The sequence below is a fragment of the Macaca nemestrina genome, chromosome 11, assembly GCF_043159975.1.
Source record: "Macaca nemestrina isolate mMacNem1 chromosome 11, mMacNem.hap1, whole genome shotgun sequence".
Lineage (NCBI taxonomy): Eukaryota > Metazoa > Chordata > Mammalia > Primates > Cercopithecidae > Macaca > Macaca nemestrina.
Window position 1 is genome coordinate 48,920,753 of NC_092135.1, and position 24,765 is coordinate 48,945,517.

General features: G+C 40.6%; 1 protein-coding gene across 19 annotated transcripts in view; it reads right to left on the minus strand.

Moving 5' to 3' along the window:
- LOC105492672 (uncharacterized) overlaps nt 1–24,765 on the minus strand; it is a 232,880-nt gene that overhangs the window by 80,961 nt on the left and 127,154 nt on the right. For all 19 annotated transcript variants that reach the window (XR_011609772.1, XM_071072739.1, XM_071072734.1 and 16 more), the window contains one exon: nt 22,673–22,777. Coding sequence is in view for 18 of the 19 variants with exons in the window: in XM_071072739.1 (XP_070928840.1) it covers nt 22,673–22,777 (105 nt within the window). In the remaining variant the exon portion in view is untranslated. The remainder of the gene's footprint in view (nt 1–22,672; nt 22,778–24,765) is intronic.

Sequence of the window (24,765 nt, forward strand, 5' to 3'; positions counted from 1 at the left end):
GATATCCGTATGCAGAAGAATGAAACGAGACCCCTATCTCTTACCATACACACACACAAAAAAAAATCAACTCAAAATGTAAGAATAGAAACTGTAAAACAACTGTACAAAAACATAGGGAAAATGCTTCAGGACATTGGTCTGGGCAACGATTATGTGGAGCAGACCTCAAAAGCACAGGCAACAAAAGCAAAAATAGACAAATGGGATTATGTCAAACTAAAAAGCTTCTGCACAGCAAAGGAAACAATAACAGAATGAAGAGACAACCTGCAGGATGAGAAAAATATTTGCAAACTATTCATCTGATGAGGAATTAATATCCAGAATATGCAATGAACTCAAACAACTCAACAGAAAAAAAAATCCAATTTGAGAATGTACAAATGAGCTGAATGAACATCTCTTAAAAGAAAACATACAAATGGCCAACAGATATATGAAAAAAATGCTCAACATCACCAACCATCAGGGAAATACAAACTAAAACCACGAGGAGATATCATTTTACCCCAGTCTAAATGACTACTATCATTATCAAAAAGACAAAAAATAGTAAGTGCTATGAGGATGCAGAGAAAGGGGAACTCTTATACACTGTTGGTGGGAATGTACATTAGTATAGTCATTATGAAAAACAATATGGACAGTCTCAAAAACTAAAACTAGAACTACCGTATAATTCAGCAATCCCACTACTGAGTATATATCCAAAGGAAAGAAGACTGGTATGTTGAATAAATATCTGTACTCCTGTGTTTATTGCAGTACTATTCATGATAGCAAAGATATAAAATCAACATAAACAGGTTGATTTGCCCATCAACAACTGAACACATAAACAAAATGTAGTATATATACACAATGGAATAGTATAAAAAAATGAAATCCTGTCATTCATGGCAACAATACATGATCTTGAAGAACAATATGTTCAGTTAAATAAGGCACAGAAAGTTAAATATCACATGTTCTCACTCATGTAAAAGCTTGAAAAGTTGATTTTATACACGTGGAGAGTAGAACAGTGGTTACTGGAGGCTGGGAAGGGCAGAAGGGAATGGGGATAGCGACAGGTTGGTTAGTTAATAGTTTCAAATTAACAGCTAGAAAGGAGAAATAGGTTCTAGTGTTGCATAGCACTATACGGTGACTACAATTAACAAGAATTTATTGTATATTTTCAAATAGCTAGAAGGGAAGATTTTGGAAGTTTCCAACACAAGGAAATGGTAAATGTTTGAGATGATGGATAGGATAATTAGCCTGATATAATTACACATGATATACATGTATCAAAATGTCACAGTGTACCTCATAAATATGTACAATTGTTATATGTCAATTAAAAATAATAAAAGAAAAAAAAGGTTAAGATAACTTTTTTTTAAGTAACCTAAGTCCTTCACCAACTATAAGACAATGGACAATTCGACTAACTTCTCTGGGCCTTAGTTTCTCCTCAGTAGTATGGAACTAGTAACATTTATTTCTCAGTTAAACAAATGTACCAAATGGAAGAACTGAAATCAATTAAGATACATAACAAAAACTAAATAAAATACTGCAATTTCTCTAAGACAAGGACATTGAAACTCAGATGTTAGAATATTTCTCCAAAATTTTACCACAGATTAATTAAAGTGTCCAGGCTAAAAATTAGATTGTTTTTCTAGACTTTAGTAAAATGAGTTGTAAATAATACATATATGTCTTTGTGGTCTTTCACACACTGGGGAAGAAATGGAAAAGACAAGCAGGTTGAAATTTGATGTCACTATCCATTTCCATGCTTCCAGCATTAGGAAAATGGCAGAATCTCTTGCACATGGAATATCTACAAGGAGCCGTAAACCAGGATTAGTCAAGGGGCTAATCTTCTAGGCTGTTCCATGCCTGGACAAAACACTCTCAGTACAGGACACTTTCTGTAACCAATTTTACCCGAGGCAGAGAACAACATGCATCCTTCCCAAGTGGCAATATTATCTCCACTTCACAAATGGGTCCCCTCTGGGATCTGATGTGAGCAAAGGAAATAATCAGGAACTACAGGGAGAAAAAGAGGCTACTTTGAGACCTAATGCAAGCTCTTTTTCAGGAACTGTGAAGCATGCAATGCCATCATAATGTAAAATGCATTAAACTGTCAGAATGAAGATCCTGTCTTCAATCATGTAAAGTCCCTCAAGATTTCAATGTTCAATTTTGCATTAAGAAATCTCCTGACCCTCTCCTCCAACCCAAAACAGAAAAGTTGTCTTAGAAAGGGGAACAAGTTGAAATATTTTAATAGAATGTGTGGTGCATTAACATATATCAGGTAAAACTGCAAAACCTTTTTTAAAGTTACATAGATTTAAACCCAAATTCAATGAGTATTCCATAAGTAATACCATAAGTAGTATTGATTAAATATTATTTTGCTTAATAAGACAAAAAAATCAAAATCTATTGACAAGTTGTTGATAATCAATTGTTAGGATTTTCCTATTTCAGTCCCAGTGCTGGTTACTGCATAAAAGTTATTGTTTAAGTAGGCTACGCAGATATCCTTAGGAATGGATACATGTTTCTCATATACATTCTGAAATTTGATAAATATGTTTTATTTTCCACTTTGAAGTGGAAAATGCACTGATAACCACTGTTTAGGGGGATCTAAGTTTATATCTGATGACATTTTAAAATCTAGAGACTGTTTATTAATAAAAGTTTACTGATAAAAAGCAGATGTTTTGTCTTCACAGATACAATGAAAACAATAACAGAGTAATACCTTCTTTTCTCCTTTTCATCCTTCCCTCCTTTTTTGCTGTCTTCTAGGAGCACCCTTATGAGAACCTGAGACCTAAATATTAAGATAAATTACTTTGCTGAACTCAGAACAAACTCTCTCTGTGCTGTATTCTTCTGCCTCTGGTTTCTTATTCTCTTAAAGGGCTCTATCTTCTATGGATGATGACAGAAAAATCACTCATAATTGCTGAGACACAGGAAATGGGGTCTAAAACTAGTACTGCCTTGCAGGAACCAAATAGAATCTTTGTCACCTATAGGGGAATCCCAAGAGTATTGTGTTCAATGACAATTTTTCAAATTTTGTAGATTTTGCATTCATGCTCAATTCACAATGTCTGAATTTTGTCTCATGTACTTTATTAGTAAGAGCTCATTTAAAAAGATAAAAACCTGGTGTCCAGAACCTAAAGGAAATCAGAAAACACTAAATGAAAATTGTCCATGGATTTAATGAGATGTTAAACTATTCAGTCTTAAATATTGTAACAGATTATTGTTAGAATCAAGAAGTAACTGAGCAAAAGTTTTGATTTTCACCTAAATTCAAGGTGACATAACCTGTGTTTATAGGGAAATATATTGTATCATGGACTGAAGTTTATAAGTCTATTTACTTAGAGCATCATGGAACAAAACAAAAGAATTACTACAAGGAGAAGAGCCATATAATTGAGCATAAAAAAAATTATATTTTTCAAGCCAAATAGTTTGCAGTCTATAAACGTGAACATATTATAAGTACAGACATTTTCAAGCACTTTTTGAAATAGTAAAAGCCAATTTAAGTGAAATCTTAGAACCTCAATAATTAAAACAATTAAAAGGGCAGATACGCTAATTAAAGTAGGTCCCAGTACTAAAGGCTCAACCTCTCCCTCACCCTGTAAGATTGCTTCTAGACCGGACACAGTGGCTCACGCCTGGAATCCCAGCATTTTGGGAGGTCTAGGTGGGCAGATCACCTGAGGTCAGGAGTCCAAGACCAGCCTGGCCAACATGGCAAAACCCCATCTCTACTAAAAATACAAAACTTAGCCAGGCGTGGTGGAAGATGCCTGTAATCCCAGCTGCTAGGGAGGCTAAGGCAGGAGAATGGCTTGAACCTGGGACGCAGAGGTTGCAATGAGCTGAGATGGTGCCATTGCACTCCAGCCTGGGGGGCAGAGCAATACTCCATCTCAAAAAACAAAGATTGCTTCTAAAGCACCTCCATAAAAGTCTAGAAACAATCAATTAGAAGACTACTGTGTAAAGATCCTGAAGGCCTGAGTTCTAACACTGCATCTGCCACCAAGAACCTGAATGACACTGGACAGACCATTCAACAGCTCTGGCCTACTCTGTACAATAAAGGAGCTGGGTAGCCAATGACAACCTCCCAAGTCCAGTAGTCTGTAATTTTGAGAGTTGGAGCAGGGTTCACTTGTGTTCCCATTGCTTAGCAGGATTCAAATCTGTAACGATGTTAGCCAATGTATTTTTGCTAACACTGTTTCAGGTTTCCCCTGCTTTGTCCCTCTTGAACTGACAGACTCAGAACTTGGCAGTGCACAGAGGTGGTTGCTGCACTGCTGTTCTTTTCACGTGGTAACTATTTTCAAATGATGTGTAGTGGAGTCACTTAATCTAATCTTTCTGACCCCTGGTTTCTATTTGTGGTTTCTAGACAATTACAAAGTGTTCTAAAACTCAGATTCTGTTACTTGTTTGACATTCTCAAAGTTCGAGTTTTACTTCCTGTCTCTTACTTCAAAGAAAAGTAGAAGGTTTAAGAAACTCAACACTAATATAATTAGTGTTGGGCCCACAAAACTGAAGACCCTATGACTAAGTTGTCATTAGACCAGAGAATAACCCACTCCAGTCCATTAAATACATATGTAATTCATGCGGTTAGGAAAACGCATGGTGCTAATATTCTCTAAACTTGATTGAGAAATGCATATATAAGGGTGGGATGAAAGAGTCTCTAACTATATTGATTTTAAGTAACATCTCACATTGCAAAACCAAAACCAAAATAAAAAACTCTAATAACTCCACAAGGAAACAATGGCTAAGATTCCCTACACAGGTTAGCACAAAAGAAAACCACTGAAAGAGGTGACAATGGCTGGGCACAGTGGCTCATGCCTATAATCCCAGCACTTTGGGAGGCTGAGGTGGCAGGATCACTTAAGCCCAGTACTTCAAGACCGGCCTTGGTAACAAAGCAAGATTCCATTTCTTAAAAAAAAAAAAAAAATTAATTAGCCAGGTGTGGTGGCACATACCTGTGGTCCTAGCTACTCCGGAGGCTGAGGTGGGAGGATTGCTTGAGCCCAGTAGGTCAAAGCTGCAGTGAGCCATGATTGCGCCACTGTACTTCAGCCTAGGCGACAGAGTGAAAACTTGTCTCAAAAAATCAAAAAAGAGAGAGAGAGAAAGAGGGTGACACTGCCTTTAACTTCCCCACCACAACCTGAATACAGCTTCCCTTAAACTTAAAGGGAATGGGGATGTCCTAAGAAGATGATCTGTCCTAAAATTCAAAATAATGCTCATTTCCAATCTTCTCCTGAGTATTTGCATAATTTTCAGGGTAATAGACTCAGTTTCTCATGTATTTTGTAAACAGGAGATTCAAGGGCTTACCCTGGACCTGGAGGATGGAAAAAGCTAATGTCAGGGAGAAATCACGCCTGAATCTGCAACCATGCCTCGTTCAGGAGTCTGTGCAGATTGAATTGTGTTCTGCTTATTATGGATCTAGACACTACTGTTTTTGAAAATTAATATTTGTTTGGGGAACGAGTGAGCTTTATGGGTACACATGTGTATTCTATTCAATAGTTACAAATTGGATGATGAAAAATTCTTAATGTCCATTTCTCTTGGAGAAATGAAGAGAATCAGACTGGAAGTTTCTAAATCCACTCTGGATGTTTCTACTGTACTAAGATTGTCAAGGTTCATCCTAGACTCTCCTGCCAAGCCCACTCCAATCCCTGCCACTGCATGTTACAGAAGACTTGACGTCTCAAAGGCAGGAAAGGGGATTGCTTGGGTCCTGCTACCAGTAAGGAGAAAAAGATCTCCTAGAGCAATATTGAGCCTCACAGGAAGTGAAGAAACAGTACATAGAATTCTCAAGAAAGAAATGTTCTTTCCTATAAGAGGGTGGACACAAGGTCAGGGAGCAAAATAGGAAGGAACTGGGGCATTTTCTTGAGATAACAGCCAGAAAGCATTTATATGCTGGCATGTGTTTCATTGAACGATTAAAAACTGTCACATGAGACAGAAATTAAATATTTTTTTCCTCCTAGAACATAGTTACCTTCAGTTCCCCCAACATTTTAGTAAAGTAGCAAATGCCTACACAGTGTGTATTTGGTAGGATGAAAAACCAAGGAGCAGGGCAGGACAAGGAAGTGTGGTCTAGACCAATCACCTTTCTGTTGGTGCTCACACAAGGAAAAAAAAGACCTTCTGAGAAATTTGGATCATAATCCCAAAAGACAAAACCCTCGAAGTTCAAAATCCCTAAATCCTAAATCCCTAAAATCTAAGATTCTGAAAATCACAATCCTGAAAGATTAAAATCCTGAAACGTTGAAATCCAAATTCAAGGGAAGGCATTAGTGCACTTTTGGTTGTATGCATGACAGTTGCATCATGTTAGTTGCATCATGTTATGTGGAACTGTTATCTTATGGCTGACTTTATATGCATTTGGCAGAAAATCTGGATGAGTGGATTGTCCATGTTACACAGACAAGATGAAAACTTCCATTTTAAAAATGTGTCATTTGTCTACATTGACATTCCTTCCAGTGGATGAAATTCCAGGAGTTATTAATGAATTAAAGGGACATTTGCCTGAAGAATCCAGCAAAGAAGTTACTGACTAGTTCAAGAATAATGACGTGCATGGAAGACACTTATGCAACGGCACTGCGGTTCAGTCACCAGTATTGTTTCCACCAAATTTGTGGTCTATGTATGAGTACATGTGGAATGGATTTCCAAGTACTCAAAACATCATAGAAGCAGGCACAAAAGATGGGAAAATTTAATAAGGAATGCTCATGTTGGTGTATATAGAATCATAGAATAGTTTCAAAAGCAGCAGTGACACACAGAAAATGAATGTGAATGTATTCTTCAATGAGAGCCATGCCCTAAAAGGACAAAAAACAAACAAACAAACAAACAAAAAAAAACCGCTATTCATCTCAATGCAAGACTTCAAAAACTAGTTAATGATTACGAAATTCAGCCAGCTTTTATAAAGTACCTCCATTCTTAATTTTCTATGCTACATGTATATATTTCATCTTTGCATCATTCCAAATACCATACATAAAAATTGTGTAGGCTTGTAGAGAGGTCTAATTTGTCTTGGGCACTTTGTGCAGGTTTGATTCTACAAAAGTGCATTATCACAACATTGACCGGGTGTAAACATTGTGAGGGCACATAAAAACATTGGAACTTCCTCAGTAAATAAAGAGGTGTCTTCTTTGTACATCTACATTTGAAAAAGACAAAATTTTGCAAGATCTCCATTCGTAGGTACCTGCATTTGCAGTAGTGACCCATCAAGGTTTTTCCTCAATCTCGTCAAAAGATAGGTTGTCAGTCACATTATTTCAGATGACCGAGTTATAAAGATGGATGCACACAATAACCAACCATAGTGATAGGTATTCAAACATTTCACTTTTTGACCTATTTATTTATAAATCTAGTTTGTCTGCTCATAACTGTTATAGCCATGTCCTTATCTGAGTGCTTATGCTTGCAAAAATATGTATGCTATTCTTGCAGGATGTTTCCTTAGTTAGGCTAAAGATGGGGTCCTTGTCCATCCCACGGCCATGAAAATTTAGGCTCACAGATGGTTTGAAGCATGAGTAAAGCAGGGTTTCATTGGGTGAAACGGGGGAAAAAGGGGGAAACAGGGATCCTCTGCAAGGCCTGAGTCCCTTGCTAGAGTGCTTCCCGCTCGCAGCTTGAATCCCAGGTTCCACATAGGAAGAGAAGGGGTCAGGCTCCTCCCTGCTGGAAACAGCACGAACTTCCCGAGGCTCCACCATCCCACTGCACATTCCTCCCTGTGAGCAGAATGGCTGGAGTTGTTCCAGGGACCCCCTCCCACCTGACTCTCATTCCCCCGTCTAAAGAAGTCCATCTAATTGCCCCTAGAATAAAACTAAGAAGGAAGACCAATCTTAACTACTTTCTGCTGACAAGGGGCACTGTTTTGGGGAAATGGCACAAGAAATAAGTCTTCTAAAAATGTAAATTAGTATATTTTAAATAAATTCAAAATTATTTTTTTCTAGAATTATATTTCTGGGGTTTGATTATTTCAGGATTATGATTTTCAGAATTTTAGATTTTAGGAATTTTGATCTCTTGGGATTATGCATCCAGGATTGTGTCTTTGGGAATTATGACTGACTTCCCTTTTGAGAGGCCTCTGGTCCAAGAATCCAAGGCAATGACCAGAAGCAAAGTAAATGGTGGACAGCTGTAGAACTGAGACCAACAAGGTAGAACTAGCCTGGAAGAAGCAAGCACAGCGGATGATTCAAGAGCTAAGGTGAGACTAACTCTCATTTGTTCACATTTATATGCCAGGAAAGTCACAACTAAAGACAGAGACTAACTCTCATTTGTTCACATTTATATGCCAGGAAAGCCACAACTAAAGACAGAAACCGACATATGGGGTTGCAGGAGTTTTAAACATTGGGCAAATTTAGATTGGGTACCTTGAGGTAAAATGCTTTGTACTTTCCATAAGCTCTCAATGAAAATTTTGCCCTAACTTTATAACATATATTCTAAGATCGAATTTGTATGAAAGCACCACAAAACAGGACAAGACCCTCGGGAGCAGAAAGAAGGAATGGCCAGTTTATTAATGGAACACTAAACTTTCTTTGTTTTTTCAATATCTTGGGGGCTGACTAAATTATTTCATCCAGGTATGTAAGTGAAAAAAACAGTCATAACAACAACAACAACAAATTATTTTACCAGGGCAGGCTTTAAAAACCAAACACATATATTAGGCTTGAAAAGCAGCCAATTGCTGTAATTCCATTTAGCTTGCAGACCATTTCTAAGCTGGGAAAATATGATTGCAAAACCTATAAAAACCTGATTAAAGCTTTGAGGTTTCTCCCCCACCCCCAGTCTGGCATAAAATAGTAGGAATAAGATAACTCTCCATTTTCCCCACCTACAGCTTAGATATCATAAGATAGCTATAAATTATGCTGTGATGACCACAAGCTGCACTCAAGCAAGTGTCTCACCCACTGACCCCAGATATGCCCCTCAGTACCCGTTTAAAGATCACCTCCAATAACATATGCATTTGCTTGAAATTGCGCTTGGAGCTTGAGTTCGACTAAATTTTTACTAAGCTATTTAAAATGAATTACATGAACTAAATGGATTTTGAATCCTCTGAGGACAAATGCACCATATGAATACAAACACACCATAGGGCTGTAAGAAAACTCTATTCCATTAAGGGATGAGGCGAATCCCACAATAAGAGCAGAGGAGCCAGGAGACGAGTTGTGGTAGCTGCGGTGAGATGAAACCACAGAGGCTCCAGGCGAAGGCTGATGTTGGCAACACAATGCTGCATTGCAGGTACCTATCTGCTACACAGAGACCACATCTGTTTTGCATACTTAAGTGTTTTAGGGGTGGAAATGGTGACCCAAACTCATTTCTAACTCACAAGATTAATGAGACCATGCTCAAAATCAGTTTCAGACTTCTCAAAAGAAGAATTATTTATAGATGCCAGGCATCATCATTCACAGAGAAGGATAGCAAATTGCCACTTCCAAGCCAGCCCAACAGAAAGCCCCCATGTGCTTCATGCTCTTGTCTCTTCCACCAGCTAGAGGCAGTTGATGATGAATTCCTGTGGATTCTTGCTTCCCAAAGTCTAGTCTATGAACCAGCCACATTGGCATCACTCAGTGCTTATTAAAGATGCAAAATCTTAGGTCCCATTCCAGACCTCCTGAAACAGGATCTGCCTTTTAACAAGCTCCCCCAGGCAATTCATATATGCATGGAAATTTGAGAAGCACTGGTCTAGACTGGTGGTAGGATGCTAGAGCTGCCAGATGAAAAGAGCATGAGTCCCTGAATTGCCACATGGAGGAAAGCCACCAACTGACCAGAAACATCTGCCTTGGATTCATGAAAGACTTGGAAAGAAACTGGGTATAAGCCATTACATTTTTTGCTTTTATTTGTTAACACAGATGAGCCTACTCTAACAAATACAGCTAAACATATCTATTTCTAAACCATCTGGAGTCTGAACTCTGTTCTTCTGGAATTTGGAATATCAACAAAATTCTTAGAAGCAGATTGAATTAACCAAGAGACTATTTTATCACATGACAATCTGTGTATGGCTCCAAGTCAAGTGTGCGTGTATTTATATATATATATATATATATATACTAGCAGATAAGTTGTATAAAATAAGGGTAGGATTTTTCAACCTTCATTTATTTCCAGGTCAAGCTTCCCTTCTTTCCATTAGTCCTTTATCAAGGATGTTGTCAAGTCCTTTTTGAAAGGACCAGTGTCAGTTTCAGCATCTCTGCTGGCTTTGAGCATCTATCATTTTAAGAATGAAATCATTCTTCATGGCATATTACGAGCCTTTTTTGTCAGGTAGTTAACTAAACTGGCACCAGTTAACTGTGATCTAAACTTTATATTGACAGATCTGGCAACAGACTGACATTCCTTGCACTAATTTTGGCTGCCCAATCTGAAAAAAAAAAAAGTATGTTTGAAATATGATTTATCTTAAGCTGACAGCAGTCTTCATCAGGGTGCCAGCCACTGACAGTGTGAGGGAAAGGACCCAGCATAAAATCCTAGGTGAATATGCTTGTAAGTCAGGAAGGAAGAATTTAGGACTCCTGTTCCTCAAAGTCATAATTTAATTTAACAACCAAAGCTGGAAGGAAAACAAATGTTTCTTAGTAAGCCTCACCATCAACAATCTATTTTTCTCCAATACCACATTTATCTTACCTTGTAAAGCCCAGGATTACCTTCCCCAAGTCTTACAATCATATCTGACACACACTAACTATTCCAGCAGCTCAGTAGAGCCCCTGAAATGCAATTATAAGAAAAGATCTAATAAGCCAAAGATTAGCGACAGAAATGTGAGCACTCTTAACTGTTTTTCTTTGGGGCTGATGTGAAAGCCAAAAATGAACCAGCTGAAGGAATAATGATACAGAAGGAACTGACAAAATTGGAAAGATCCATCACCATAGTCACGGTGCAGAAATGACAGTATCTGGGTAGTAACAGCATCATTTGACCATTAAATCCTAAATTGTTACATCTCTCTTTTCCTAATGAAAATAAGATGCAGAAATATGGCCAGGCGCGGTGGCTCAAGCCTGTAATCCCAGCACTTTGGGAGGCCGAGACGGGCGGATCACGAGGTCAGGAGATCAAGACCATCCTGGCTAACACAGTGAAACCCCGTCTCTACTAAAAATACAAGAAAGTTAGCCGGGCGAGGTAGCGGGCGCCTGTAGTCCCAGCTACTCGGGAGGCTGAGGCAGGAGAATGGCGTGAACCTGTGGGGGCGGAGCTTGCAGTGAGCCGAGATCGTGCCACTGCACTCCAGCCTGGGGCACAGAGCAAGACTCCGTCTCAAAAAAAAAAAAAAAAAAAAAAAAAAAAAAAAAAAAAAGATGCAGAAATACTTTCAGACATTAACAAGAAGCTGTCTGGAACATTACTAATATTTCTTAGACCAATCAGGCTTTATTAACAACCTAAAACCCAGATTTTTAGAGTATGCCAACACTCTGCAAACACGTTAATATGTAGCTGTTCACTGTCATCTTTTATTTTTGGTATAATTTGGTATGAGGTGTGTATTTGTGTATATGAATGGTAACGATGAGTACAATAAAATAGCCCTGGATTCGTTGTTTAAATTCTTGCATTGGTATGTATGGCAATAAAGGAGATGGGGGAGGGGAATACATACTGCCTAGAAGCTGAAATTATTTCCTAATGCCATCAAGCCAGAGTGAATGAAGTTCTCCTGGGGAAATACTATCCATTCTAATTGGCTGAACTGGACACTGTGGTGCCATTAAGCGCATACTAAGGGATCATTCACCAAAAGGTAACCTTTGGTGTTTAAAAAAAAAAAAAGGAAAGAAAGCAAAAAAATCTTCAGCCTCTTTACCTCTATTTACATTTTCCGCAGCAAAAACATAAACATAGGAATAGAAGCACATAAGATAAAACATGAACTTCTGTACACAGCAGGCCCATGTCAGTGTGCTGTGGGCTCCATGTCCTCTGTGTGCTCACCTGGATTCCCCTTCCTCATTACTTGCCATGGTGTCTGTGAGGCTCCCCCGTGGCTTCTCCCAGACCTCTCCTCTCAGGTAGCTCTCCATCCTCTGCTTCTTTTATTACCTCCTCTCCTCCATTGAGCACGTCTTTCCTGTGCCCCATTTCTTTCCTGCCCCTTCAAACAGATTAACCCACGCTAAGTTGTCAAAGGTTTGTATTCCTTTCCTGCTTTGAAACCAGATACGCTTGTATCACAATTGTAACCCTATTCACAATAGCAAAGATTTGGAATCAACCTAAATATCCATCAACAGATGATTGGATAAAGAAAATATGGTACATATATACCATAGAATACTACTCAGCCATAAAAAGGAATAAAATCATGCCTTTTGCAGCAACATGGATGGAACTGGAGGCCATTATCTTAAGTTAAATAACTCAAAAACAGAAAGTCAAATACACGTTGTCACTTATAAGCGGGAGCTAAATAGTGTATACACATGGACATAGAGTATGGAATAATAGATATTAAAGACTCAGAAGGGTGGGAAGGTGGGAAGGGGTGAAGGATGATAAATTACTTAATGGTTGCAATCTACAATATTCAGGTCATGGGTACACTAAAAGCCCAGATTTCATCAATACAAAATATATCCATGTAACAAAACAACACTTGTGTTCCCTACATCTATTTTTTTAAAAAGTTTAAGTACAGCTGGATGCAGTGGCTCATGCTGTAATCCTACCACTTTGGAAGGCCAAGGCAGGCAGATTGCTTGAGCTCAGGACTTCAAGACCTGCCTGGGCAACATGGCAAAACCCAGTCTCTATAAAAAATACAAAAATTGTCTGGGTGTGGTAGTGGGCACCTGTAGTCCTAGCTACTCCGGAGGCTGAGATAGAGGATCACCTGAGCCGGGGAAGTCAAGGCTACAGCGAGCTGGGATTTTACTACTGCACTCCAGCCTGGATGACAGAGTGAGATTTTGTCTCAAAAAAAAATTTTTTTAATGTTTAACAATAAAAAAAACACTTTTAAGTTAAAAAAAAAAAAAGAAAGAAAGAAAAAAGGCAGATATAATTTTGAGTAGGCAGACTTCTTAGTTCCCTTCAAATAGCTTGATGAAGGTGGCTGCTTTTTATGCCAGTGTGTAAGACTGATTTAGACATCAAGAAGACTTTGGAAGTGAAGGAGATCAAAATATTTTACCCCCAAATATATTTCTTTGACATATTTTGAAATGGCTGCCGCAGAGCCAGCAGACTCAGGTGGGGATAATTTGCATCTGTGGAGAATCTCCATTAATGCAAGCCAAGCCTTCCCTTTCTAGGCCTTTTCTGGATCTAGGAGAGATTAACAGAGTCGGACACAGCGAAAGGTCTGAAAAGAAACATGTATCATCTGTTGTCTCTGAAGGCTGCTACAAATGAGTCTTCATCTACACAACAAGATCACCTTTGCTAGCCAGGCATCCTCTTCTCTCCCTCTTGTAACCTGTCTTGCTACTGAAATTTGATTTACCGCCGTCTCCTGTTTTTGGCCATGCTCTGGGCCTACTTTCTGTCTCTAACCTCAAGATGGTATATAAGCTTCTGAACTTTATTAGGGTGTTGGGTCTTTGTTCTGAAGGCTCTCGGGTATACATGTTAGATGAATGTGTATGCCTCATCTCAGTGATTTTCAGTGAACTTCCAGAGGGCCAAGGGGCTCTTAAAAGAGGTGGGATCTCACTTTGTGGCCCAGGCTAGAGTGCAGTGGAAGGATTGTAGCTCACTGCCACCTTAAACTACTGGGCTACAGTGATGCTCCTACCTTAGCCTCCCGAGTAGCTGGGACTACAGGTGTGAGCCACTGCCCCAGGCTACTTAATCTCAAGGCCCTATATGGTGGCATATACACACCCCATTTTACAGGTGGTGTTCCTGAGGGTCAGAGAAATGAAGTAATTTAGTCAAGGTCACAAAGTGTCAGAGTAAAGATCTAAAACCATCTGTCTGGTTCCCAAGTTCATTCATTTCCCTTGGTCGAGGCTGTGTCAGGCACAGCACACTGTGGATAATGAGATACACATTTGGGCTTTATTCCCGTTCTTTTCCCAGAGCACCTAAAACCCTTGGAATTTCCTAATTAAAGTATCTTTTGTTATTGATAATGAGCCACTTTCCATCACCTGAGTTTGGGCTAACGAGGTGACTTAGGATGGGGGCCCCAAGTAGCCTCAGGATGAGGCCAGGCACCTGAAAGACGCAGTGCATAGAGGATTAGAAGGTTGAAACTTTCAGCCCTACCCACCAACCTCCAGGAAGAGGGAGGGGAAGTCTGGAGACTAAACTCTATAAAAACTCTTGAACAATGAGACTTGATGAGTTTCCAAGTTGCTGAACACAAGGAGGAGCAAGGAGGGTGGCATGCCCAGAGTGGGCACAGAAGCTTCTTACCCTTTCCCCATCCATACCTTGCCCCAAGAATCTTTTCCATCTGAGTTGTACCCTTTACGATAAACTGGTAAATGTAAGTAAAGTATTTCCCTGAGCTTGGGGAGCCATTCTGTCAGAGGCGTTTAACCAGACAGACTCCATCTTGAATAGGGCCTAGGTAAATTAAGGCTGAGACCTACTGGGCTGCATTTCCAGGAGAGAAGGCATTCTTAGTCCCAGGATGAGATAAGAGGTCGGCACAAGATACAGGTCACAAGGACCTTGCTGATAAAACAGCATGCAGTAACGAAGCCAGTCAAATCCTGCCAAAACCAAGATGGTGATGAGAGTGAGCTCTGCTTCTCCTCATTATACTGCTCATCATACACTCATTATAATGCATTAATTACTAAAAGACACTCCCACCATTACCATGACAGTTTACAGATGCCATGGCAACGTCAGGAAGTTATCCTACATGGTCTAAAAGGGGGTGGAACCCTCAGTTCCAGGAACTGCCTGCCCCTTTCCCAGAAGACTCATGAATAATCCACCCCTTGTTTAGCATATAATCAAGAAATAACCATAAAATAGCCAACCATCTGCCTCTGGAGTAGCCGTTCTTTGGTTTCTTTACTTCTCTAATAAACTTGCTTTCACTTTATGGATCTGCCACGAATTCTTTCTTGCACAAGATCCAAGAACCCTCTCTTGGGCTCTGGATCAGGATCCCTTCTGGGTAACAATTTAAGCAAATTAGGAGGAGGTGGTCATGGGAACCCCTGATTTATAGTCAGTCAGTCAGAAGTATTGGGGGCCCAGACTTGCAACTGGCATCTGAAGTGGGGCACTCTTGTGGGACTGAGCCTTTAACCTGTGAGATCTGACACTATCTCCAGGTAGACAGTGTCAGAATTGAACTAAATTATAGCACACCCAGTTGGTATCCAGTGGAGAACTGATGTGCAGTAAAAAGCCAACACATTGTTCAAAAACGTGTTCTGTGTTTGAGTGCAGACAGAAATGGTGAGTATGTGTTTCACCAGACATATTCTGTCCTATCATTCTGTCAGATAAATGGAAGGATGCATTTCTTTATTTTCTCATAAAGGGAATTTTTCTGAGGCCTCATTCTTAGACACAAAAACTTCCCATTTATTATCTTTTCTAATGGATGTAAACAGTATAACTGCTTTCTGCCACCTGTCTAATGCAGAGCACTAACATATTAAAAAGTGTGTCTTGACCTGTCATCTCCTCCTCTCTTGACTTATGTCAACATTTCAAATTTTGTCCCATTTAGGAAAACGAGGATTCTTTGTCTGTAGGATGTTTGAGATCGGGTTTATAAACAGGTGGAATTCTCTTTCCAGAGGAACAAGGAAAATAAACTAGGAAAGCCTTTTGGGTGAAGATGCAGGTCATTAGCAGCTCGACACGCAAGAATTCACATTGAACCTGACCATGTCTGACCTTAATGCAAATGCTCACCCTGGCCCCTGCGGGCTGGGGAGTGAGAATAAAGCATGACAAGATGGATCCTGGCAGCTTTGCACTCGGGCAGAGACAGTAAATGCTCTCGCCACCCCAAAGCCCACCATTCTATGCTGTGAAATGATCTAGGGCTATATGATAAGGAACAGAAAGTAACATTGTTTTGTTGTTGTTTTTATCTGTCGAATCCAAAGAGACTATACATTTAAGGCAGTAAATGGGCTCAAGAAAAATACCAGAATGAGGAGCAGGCTGTCCTAGGTGGTGGAGGAGCAACAGGTATGTGTGAGATGAAGAAAAGGAACAAGATCCTCTCCACAGTCTTGACCAGCTCCAGAGTTTCTTCTCACCCTCCTCCTCACCTCCTTGCACAAGATAATGTTTGAGATGATGAGACTTGAGGGGCAAACTTCTAGTTCATATCCATTCCCTGCACCCTTGCTGAAACAACTTCCCATGATTCTCACGGTGGTCTCCCTACTTCACAACTCCAGCCAAGCCCGGGGGAAGTCTTAGTTCATGAGGGATTAAAAAGAGATCCTTGTGAGAGGCAGGTGCAGTGCTAAGCACTCAACACACACCATCTCTTTTAATCCTCCCTGAAACTGCATAATTATTACTATTGTTCCCACTTTACAGATGAGAAGATTGAGGCTCAAGCATCTTAAGTGAGCAGCCTCGGGCCACCAGCAAGTCTGAGCTGAGATGTGAATCTAGGTGTTCTGACTCCAGACCAATGGCTCTGGGCCTGTGAATTTCAGTTTCTGCTTCTACAAATCCCCAACCCCACACCCGCACACACTCTAGATTTCCAAAAGCATGAAGCAGAAGCACACATGAAGCAGAAGTGTGCTTGAGGAGAGCACTGAAGGCCGGCTCCAAGTACTGTTGAAGAAGGGAAATTTACAGGGAAATGAGATTTGCTATGAAAACGGCACGGTCCAGCTCCAGTGCTAGACTCCAGCTTTTGGTGGGGAGGAAACTGAGCCATGGTATAATAAGATTGCCATGGGTAGCTTCATATTTGAGAATAAACCAAGCTCCCGGGCCCTCAGTATGAAGAATTCTGTGGGAACCTGGACTCACACCAAACCCTGGGCCACCAAGTTGCATGGTTTCTTCATGTTCTCTAGTAGTGTTCTGAGTTAACCCAGAAGACAGGGATATGGTAGAAAGGACTGAAGGATTCATTGGATACCTAATTGGATATTTATCCAATTATCCAGAAATATAGTGGAGAGGATTCCAATATGAATCAATTACATTAAATTAGGTGACTTTTGAAATTTGTCCAACCCTAAGATTCCATGAGAAGAAGTATGTCTTTGTATTATTGCATAACTTTGCATATCAGGGAAAAGGAAGATGAGAACAATAATAGAGGTAATCACAAGTATTCACTGAGCTCTCACTAAGTGTCTGGCATTCCTAGCTCTGATTCTTAGATGCTGTAACTCAGCACCATATGGACAAAGTCAGTGGCAAGAGGTAGAACAAGGACAGCAACAAATTAATTAACTAAATAGGAATTTAATTTGAGTGGAGTCCAAGGGGAATTGTAATTCATTTTGGCAGGTTGCACAAGACGTGTCTTGCCCTTCAACAATGCAAAGAAAGCATTCGACAAAGGAAGCTTCATGAGACTGCCCTACCATTGCCAGTGTTCCTGGCAACATACACGTCCACAGGTCTGCAGAAGAAAACACAGAACTACCTAAAATATAATAATTCTGACAAGTTATCCTGACATGAGGGGCAAGTCAGACCTTTCCTCTAAGAGCCTATAGTGATGATCATAGCCATAACCACTATTTGGAAATACACTAACATATGCAGTTTCTCACTTCATTGAGAAACTTCATTGAGTTAAGTGAGTTTACTCCACTTAACTGAATGTTGTCTTAGCACCAATTTGCCCGTTTTGGACTCCTTTCCAAATGGCTCCCCAACTAGATCACAAGTTCCTTGAGGGCAAAGCTCTGCAAATTTCTCGCCCCTCCATAACAATCTCTGATAAGTACAAAGTAGTGTGCAGTAAACACCAAAGGAATGGAAAAAAAAATCAGTTCTGATGTGGAATCAGCAGCCACTTCCGCATAGTGCATCTGTATAAACTGTCCATTGCCGAGACAGCAGCTTCAATATATGGTATCTACCCCAGTCTCCCTGTCTTCTGAAAAGTCTCCTGTAGCCCAGTCGATGCCCATCAGACTGCTCTCTTCTTTCTGTGCTTCAATAGCCCCTTGACGTTCTCTTTTTTGTTGAGCCTCTTGAGCCTTTAGGGGCCCTGTTGTTTGTCAATCATTTTTCACACACTATAGTCCTATGGAACTTTGCTGTTTTAGCCATCCCAGAGATTCTCAAACTTGAGCAGGGCCCACACTTAGATATTCTGCTCTGGAATAGAATCAGGAATCTACAGTTGTAATCAGCCCCACCAGGTAATTTCTGATACAGGTGGCCCAGGAATCACCCTGAGAGGTGATAATGTGCTAGCAGCCCTCACTCTCAGCGCCTCCTCGGCCTCGGGCCTCGGAGTCCACTCTGGCGGCACTTGAGGAGCCCTTCAGCCTGTCTGAGTGCCGGAGCCTCCTCTCCCTCTGCTTGCAAGGAGGTGTGGAGACTGAGGCACGGGGCGGGAACCCGGGCTGTGCTCGTGGGCCAGTGTGAGTTCCGGCAGGTGCGGGCGGGGGCACACGGAGGGGCCAGCCAGCACCGCAGGCCCAGGGCAGTGAGGGGCTTAGCACCCGGGCCAGCAGCTGCAGAGGTTGCGCCAGGTCCCCCAGCAGTGCCGGCCCACGGGCGCTGCACTCAAATACTCACCAGGCCTTAGCTGCCTCCCAGCAGGGCAGGGCTGGGGACCTGCAGCCCTCCATATCTGAGCTCCTCCCCCTCTGGTGGGCTCCCGCGTGGCCTGAGCCTCTCCGACGGGCGCCGCCCCCTGCTCCATGGTGCCCTGTCCCCTGGACAGCCCAAGGGCTGAGGAGTGCAGGCGCGGCTGGGGACTGGTGGGCAGCTCCGCCTGCAGCCCTAGTGCAAGATCCACCGGCTGAAGCCAGCTGGGCTCCTGAACTGGATGGGGACTTGGAGAACTTTTATATCTAGCAGGAGGATCGTATGTGTACCAATCAGCACTCTGTGTCTAGCTCAGGGTTTGTAAATACACCAATCAGCACTCTGTGTCTAGCTCAGGGTTTGTGAATACACCAATTGATACTCTGTATCTAGCTAACCTAGTGGGGACTGGAGAACTTTTCCATCTAGCACTCTGTGTCTAGCTCAAGGAGTAAATGCACCAATCAGCACTCTGTATCTAGCTCAGAGTTTGTAAATACACCAATCAGCACTCTGTGTCTAGCTCAGGGTTTGTGAATACACCAGTTGGTACTCTGTATCTAGCTAACCTAGTGGAGACTTGGAGGACTAGCACTCTGTGACTCTGTGTCTAGCTCAGGGTTTGTAAATACACCAATCAGTACTCTGTGTCTAGCTCAAGGTTTGTGAATACACCAATTGGTACTCTGCATCTAGCTAACTCTGTATCTAGCTAACTAGCACTCTGTGACTCTGTGTCTAGCTCAAGGATTGTAAACACACCAATCAGCACTCTGTCAAAATGGACCAATCAGCTCTCTGTAAAATGGACCAATCAGCAGGATGTGGGTGGGGCCAGATAAGGCAATAAAAGCAGGCTGCCCAAGCCGGAAGTGGCAACCCGCTTGGGTTCTCTCCTACACTGTTGTTTCAGTCTTTGCAATAAATCTTGCTGTTGCTCACTCTTTGGGTACACGCTGCCTTTATGAGCTGCAACACTCTGACAGCGAGACCATAAACCCACCAGAAGGAAAAAGCTGCAGACACATCTGAATGTGTGAAGAAACAAACTCTGGACACACCATCTTAAAGTACTGTAAGACTCAAGGCGAGGGTTCGCGGCTTCATTCTGGAAGTCAGTGAGACCAGGAACCCACCAATTCTGGACACAACCGTTTGAGAAACACTGACTCCGTCAAAGGAATTATGAAAATAGGATCTTCATCTAATGATTGATTATTATTATGATTCCTAGGAGCTAGAATTTCGAGTGTGCTTTGTCTCTGGGGTCCTAGGATCACTGCTGCTGTTCCCAGAATTAGGTTATCAACCAAAGGGTTTTCTGAAAGAAAACACTAGAAACAATCCCTGATTAAGTCAGAAAGCTGTCCATGTGCATAGATACCAAACTGAGAGAGTGAAGCCAGAAGTCAGTGGGAAAGCAACCATTTTAGGAGAATGAGGTCAGATGACAAATGTCACGTGACAGTGAAGGGATGTCACAGTTCTTAACAGTGCAAGAGGCCAGTGAATTACCCGTGTGGTTTGTCTCTGACTGCAGCCACAAGTTCCTCTCTGTGGCCATGCCATCATGAACTTAAAGCAGCAAGTCTTTGCTTGCCAGAGTTTATATGTAGTGTGAGGGAGATCCTTAAGCAAAACTGTGAAATCAAAGTTAGGGTAATCTCCTGTACATTTCTCTTTCTCGGTTATCTTTATCCCTATTTTGTTGTACAAGCTTCCACTTATTCACTTAACAAGGTATTTGAGGGCGTCAGATTTTCTTTCCTCTCCTCCACCTGAACTTACTTTCCAAAAAGCATGAGTACAGTTAAGGCTAAGGAATTTAGATAGCTAAAATCATGTCTCCCAGAATTACTTATATCTTCATATGAATACATTATATTTATTTATGCCTAGTTACGTCATTGCAAATTGTCAGCCAATCATGGGGAATATATTTTTTCAAGAAATGGGAATTTATAGTACTTCTTGGCACAGATATGAGACTAGCTGTCTCGTTGCACAAATTTCACAAGACAATTGAACCATCGAGGCCTAGAAGTCATTCACAGAGAAGCCATGGACAAGGTTGGTTGCATGATTTATTCTGTAGGTATCCCCTCCCCTTAGTTCCCATAATACCCAAGTTTGCATTTATCTAGTATTTTTCACACCATTTGTGCTGATCATTTATGTTTCAGTTTCTCCCCTTCCCCCACCAGACTCCATCTCCTCGGTTCAAGTGACTCTCTTGCCTCAGCCTCCCAAGTAGCTGGGATTACAGGCATAAATCACCGCGCTTGAGTAATTTTTGTACCTTTTTTTTTTTTTTGAGATAGAGTTTCTACCGCCTAGGCTGGAGTGCAGTGGCACAATCTCAGCTCACTGCAACCTCCATGTCCCTGGTGCAAGTGATTCTCGTGCTTCAGCCTCCCAAGTAGCTGGGATTACTGGCATAAACCACCATACGGACTTATTTTGTATTTTTAGTAGAAACAGGGTTTCACCATGTTGGCCAGGCTGGTCTCAAACTCCTGGCCTCAAGTGACCCACCAACCCCGGCCTCCCAAAATGCTGAGATTACAGGCATGAGACACTGTCCCTGGTCAGAAACCAAGTCTTTCTTGATCATCACCATTCAGGTACATAACTAGTACTCAAAAAGATACATGCTGAAAAAGTGAACTCAAGTGACACATATACAAGATCCAGGAAAGAAAAAGAAAGGAAATTTACCTTCCCTGCCTCTATAATTCAGATTACCTTACCCACCCACCTCCAACAATAGCTCATGGTATGAGCAAACGATTGGTAACCACGGTTATGTAAGAAAAATGAAAAAGAAGGGGAAAGAACTAAAATGATATAGACATACTAAAAATTTAGAATAATTTGCATGTAATAGGTATAAAAATTTGTAACATTGAGGTTGCATAATTGTTGAGTTTTTTTTTTTAACCTTTTCATGTTTTTTAAAATTTACCCTAGTTACCGTGATAAATTGGTAACTAAGGAATTAATAATAAAGTGATGAAAAGGCTGTGGCATGGGTTTTTGCAGAGACTGCATTATTACACACCCATCTTCGACAAGGCAATTTCCCCACAATAACTGTAGTTTCACTGTATAATTATCTCAACCACTGATATTTCTCTAGAACTGTAAGAAAGCCAAGTGCTATGTAAACAGGCCTGCTTGTTCACTGCCGATGGACCAGTCTATCTGTAAAAGCAAGTACTCTAAAAGAACGCTCCATGAACGCAAATGAGTCGGCTCTTGATCCCTTCAGATCAATCCTTTTCTTAATCCAAGCTTTGATTTGTTGTTGCTCCTTTGGTTTAAATCAGATAATGTAAGGATTGGAGCTAAAGTAAAATAATAGAAATCATAAGTATTTTATTATTATGTTACTTGCAATGTTATCGTTTTGTCAGAGCTATGAAACTACCTTCATTTTAAGGCATGTGTTCTACAGTTTACCCCTCAGATAGGGCTTAAACTTTAGTATAGATAGAGAAGGAATATAAAGGGTTCCTGTGGTTTGGGTGTAGTATGCCCCTGCCAAAACTCATGTCAAAATTTGATTCCTAAATGTAGCAGCGTTGAGAGGTGGGGCCTAGTGGCAGGTGAGCCATAGGGGCAGATTTTTCATTAATGAGTTAGTGTCATCTCACGGGAATGAGTTTTCACTCTCACAGAACTAGTTCGGTTACCACGAGAGCAGGTTGCTCCTTGTGTTTGCTTTCTTTATGCACCCACTCACCTTTCCATGTCTCTACCATGTCTTGATACAGCACGTGGCCCTCACCAGAAGCTGAGCAAATGCCAGCGCCATGATCTTGGACTTCCCAGTCATCAGAATTGTGAGCTTAAAGAAACAAAAACAAAAACAAACCCTTTTCTTTATAAATTACCCAGCCTTTGGTATTCTGTTATAGTATCACGAAATGGACTAAAACAGGAGTAAAGGACATATATGTAAAGGATTTTTTTTCTCTTTGACTGATGTAGAAATTCACTAGATCCATATGGGACTAGAGTATATACAGATACATATATATGTATGTATATATATATAATCTAAAATAAAAAGATATATTTATATAATACTTATAGTATCAACATGCTATAAAATGCATCCATTTGAAGTATACAATTCAATGACTTTTAAGAAATTTACAGAGTCCTGCAACCATTACCAAAATCCAGTTTGAGAACATTTGATTTCTCTGAAAAGCTCCCTCATGTTCATTTGCAGCCACCACCCCACTGTTTCTACTCCCAACAGCAGGCAAACACTAATCTGCTTTCTGTCTCTGTAGGTTTGCCTTTCTGGACATGTCATCTATGGGATGTTCATTGAATCATACAATGTGTCCTGTTTTGCATATGGCTTCTTTCACTCAAAATTTATCCATGTTATAACATGCATCAGTTACCTATTCTTTTTGTTGTTGCTAAATAGTATTCAATTACAGGCATATATCATTTTTAATCCATTAACAACTTGATGGGTATTTAGATTATTTCCCACGTTTGTCTATGGTGAATAATGCTGCCATGAACATTTGCATACCAATCTTTGTGTGCTTTGTGTGGATATATGCTTTCATTTCTCTTGGGTAGATTCCTAGCAATGGAATTGCTGGGTCACACAGTAAATTTATATTTTTGAAAACTGACGAACTGTTTTCCAAAGCAGTTCCCCCATTTTAAATTCACACCAGCAATACATGAAAATTCCAGTTTCTCCATATCCTCACCAACACTTGTTACTGTCTTTTTTATTATAGCCATTCTAGTGGATGTGAAATGATATCCCACCAAAATTTAATTTGCATTTCCCTAATGACTAAGGATTTTGAACATCTTTTCATGTGCTTATTAGCAATTCTTGTATCTTCTTTTGTTCATTGGTTTTGTTTTTGTTTGTTTGTTTTTTGAGATGCAGTTTTGCTCTTGTTGCCCAGGCTGGAGTGCAATGGCACGATCTTGGCTCACTGCAACCTCCACCTCCTGGGTTCAAGCGATTCTTCTGCCTTAGCCTCCCCAGTAGCTGGGATTACAGGTGCCTGCAACCACATCCAGCTAATTTTTTGTATTTTCAGTAGAAACAGGGTTTCACTATGTTGGCCAGGCTGGTCTCGAACTCCTGACCTCAGGCGATCCACCCGCCTCAGTCTCCCAAAGATCTGGGATTACCAGCATGAGCTACCGCACCTGGCTCATTGGTTTTTTTAACATGAAGTTTTTAACATTGAATTTTAGAAGTACAAAAATATTTTATAATTGTATGGCCTAACCCCTTTATTTTAGAAGAGAAGTGAACACTAGAGATACAAACAGGTTTGCTCAAGGCACAAAAGCAAACTGATGGTAAATTGGCATTTTAATTTCCTAACTCTGAATTGAGTTAAATTCAGATTCACTTCGCCTGCAGTAATTAAGTTATTCTCTAATATAGTTATTAGTGGAAATAAACTAATGAAAAGCCAAAATCGTAGATTCCTTGGGAACAAAAATCATGTCTTCCTCATCTCTGTGACCCTCTTTGCACCTACCATAGTCCCTTCTCCATTGTCGGCACTTAAGGAATGTCTGCTTAAATAAGGAGGCATCAGTGAAGCCTCAGTCCAGTCAGAATTATGTAACAGTCAAGTGCAATGACAGTCCTCGACTATATCGAGTATACTCTGGGTTTCATATCATTATACAGCCTTCAAAAAATTATTTTAATTACTGTGGACACCAGCCATCATAAACCTACTATCTCAAAGTGGTAAATCATTTGAGCATCTACCTCAGCATTATCCAGCATGTATTCCGAATACAGATGCCCAGGTCTTATTCCAGACT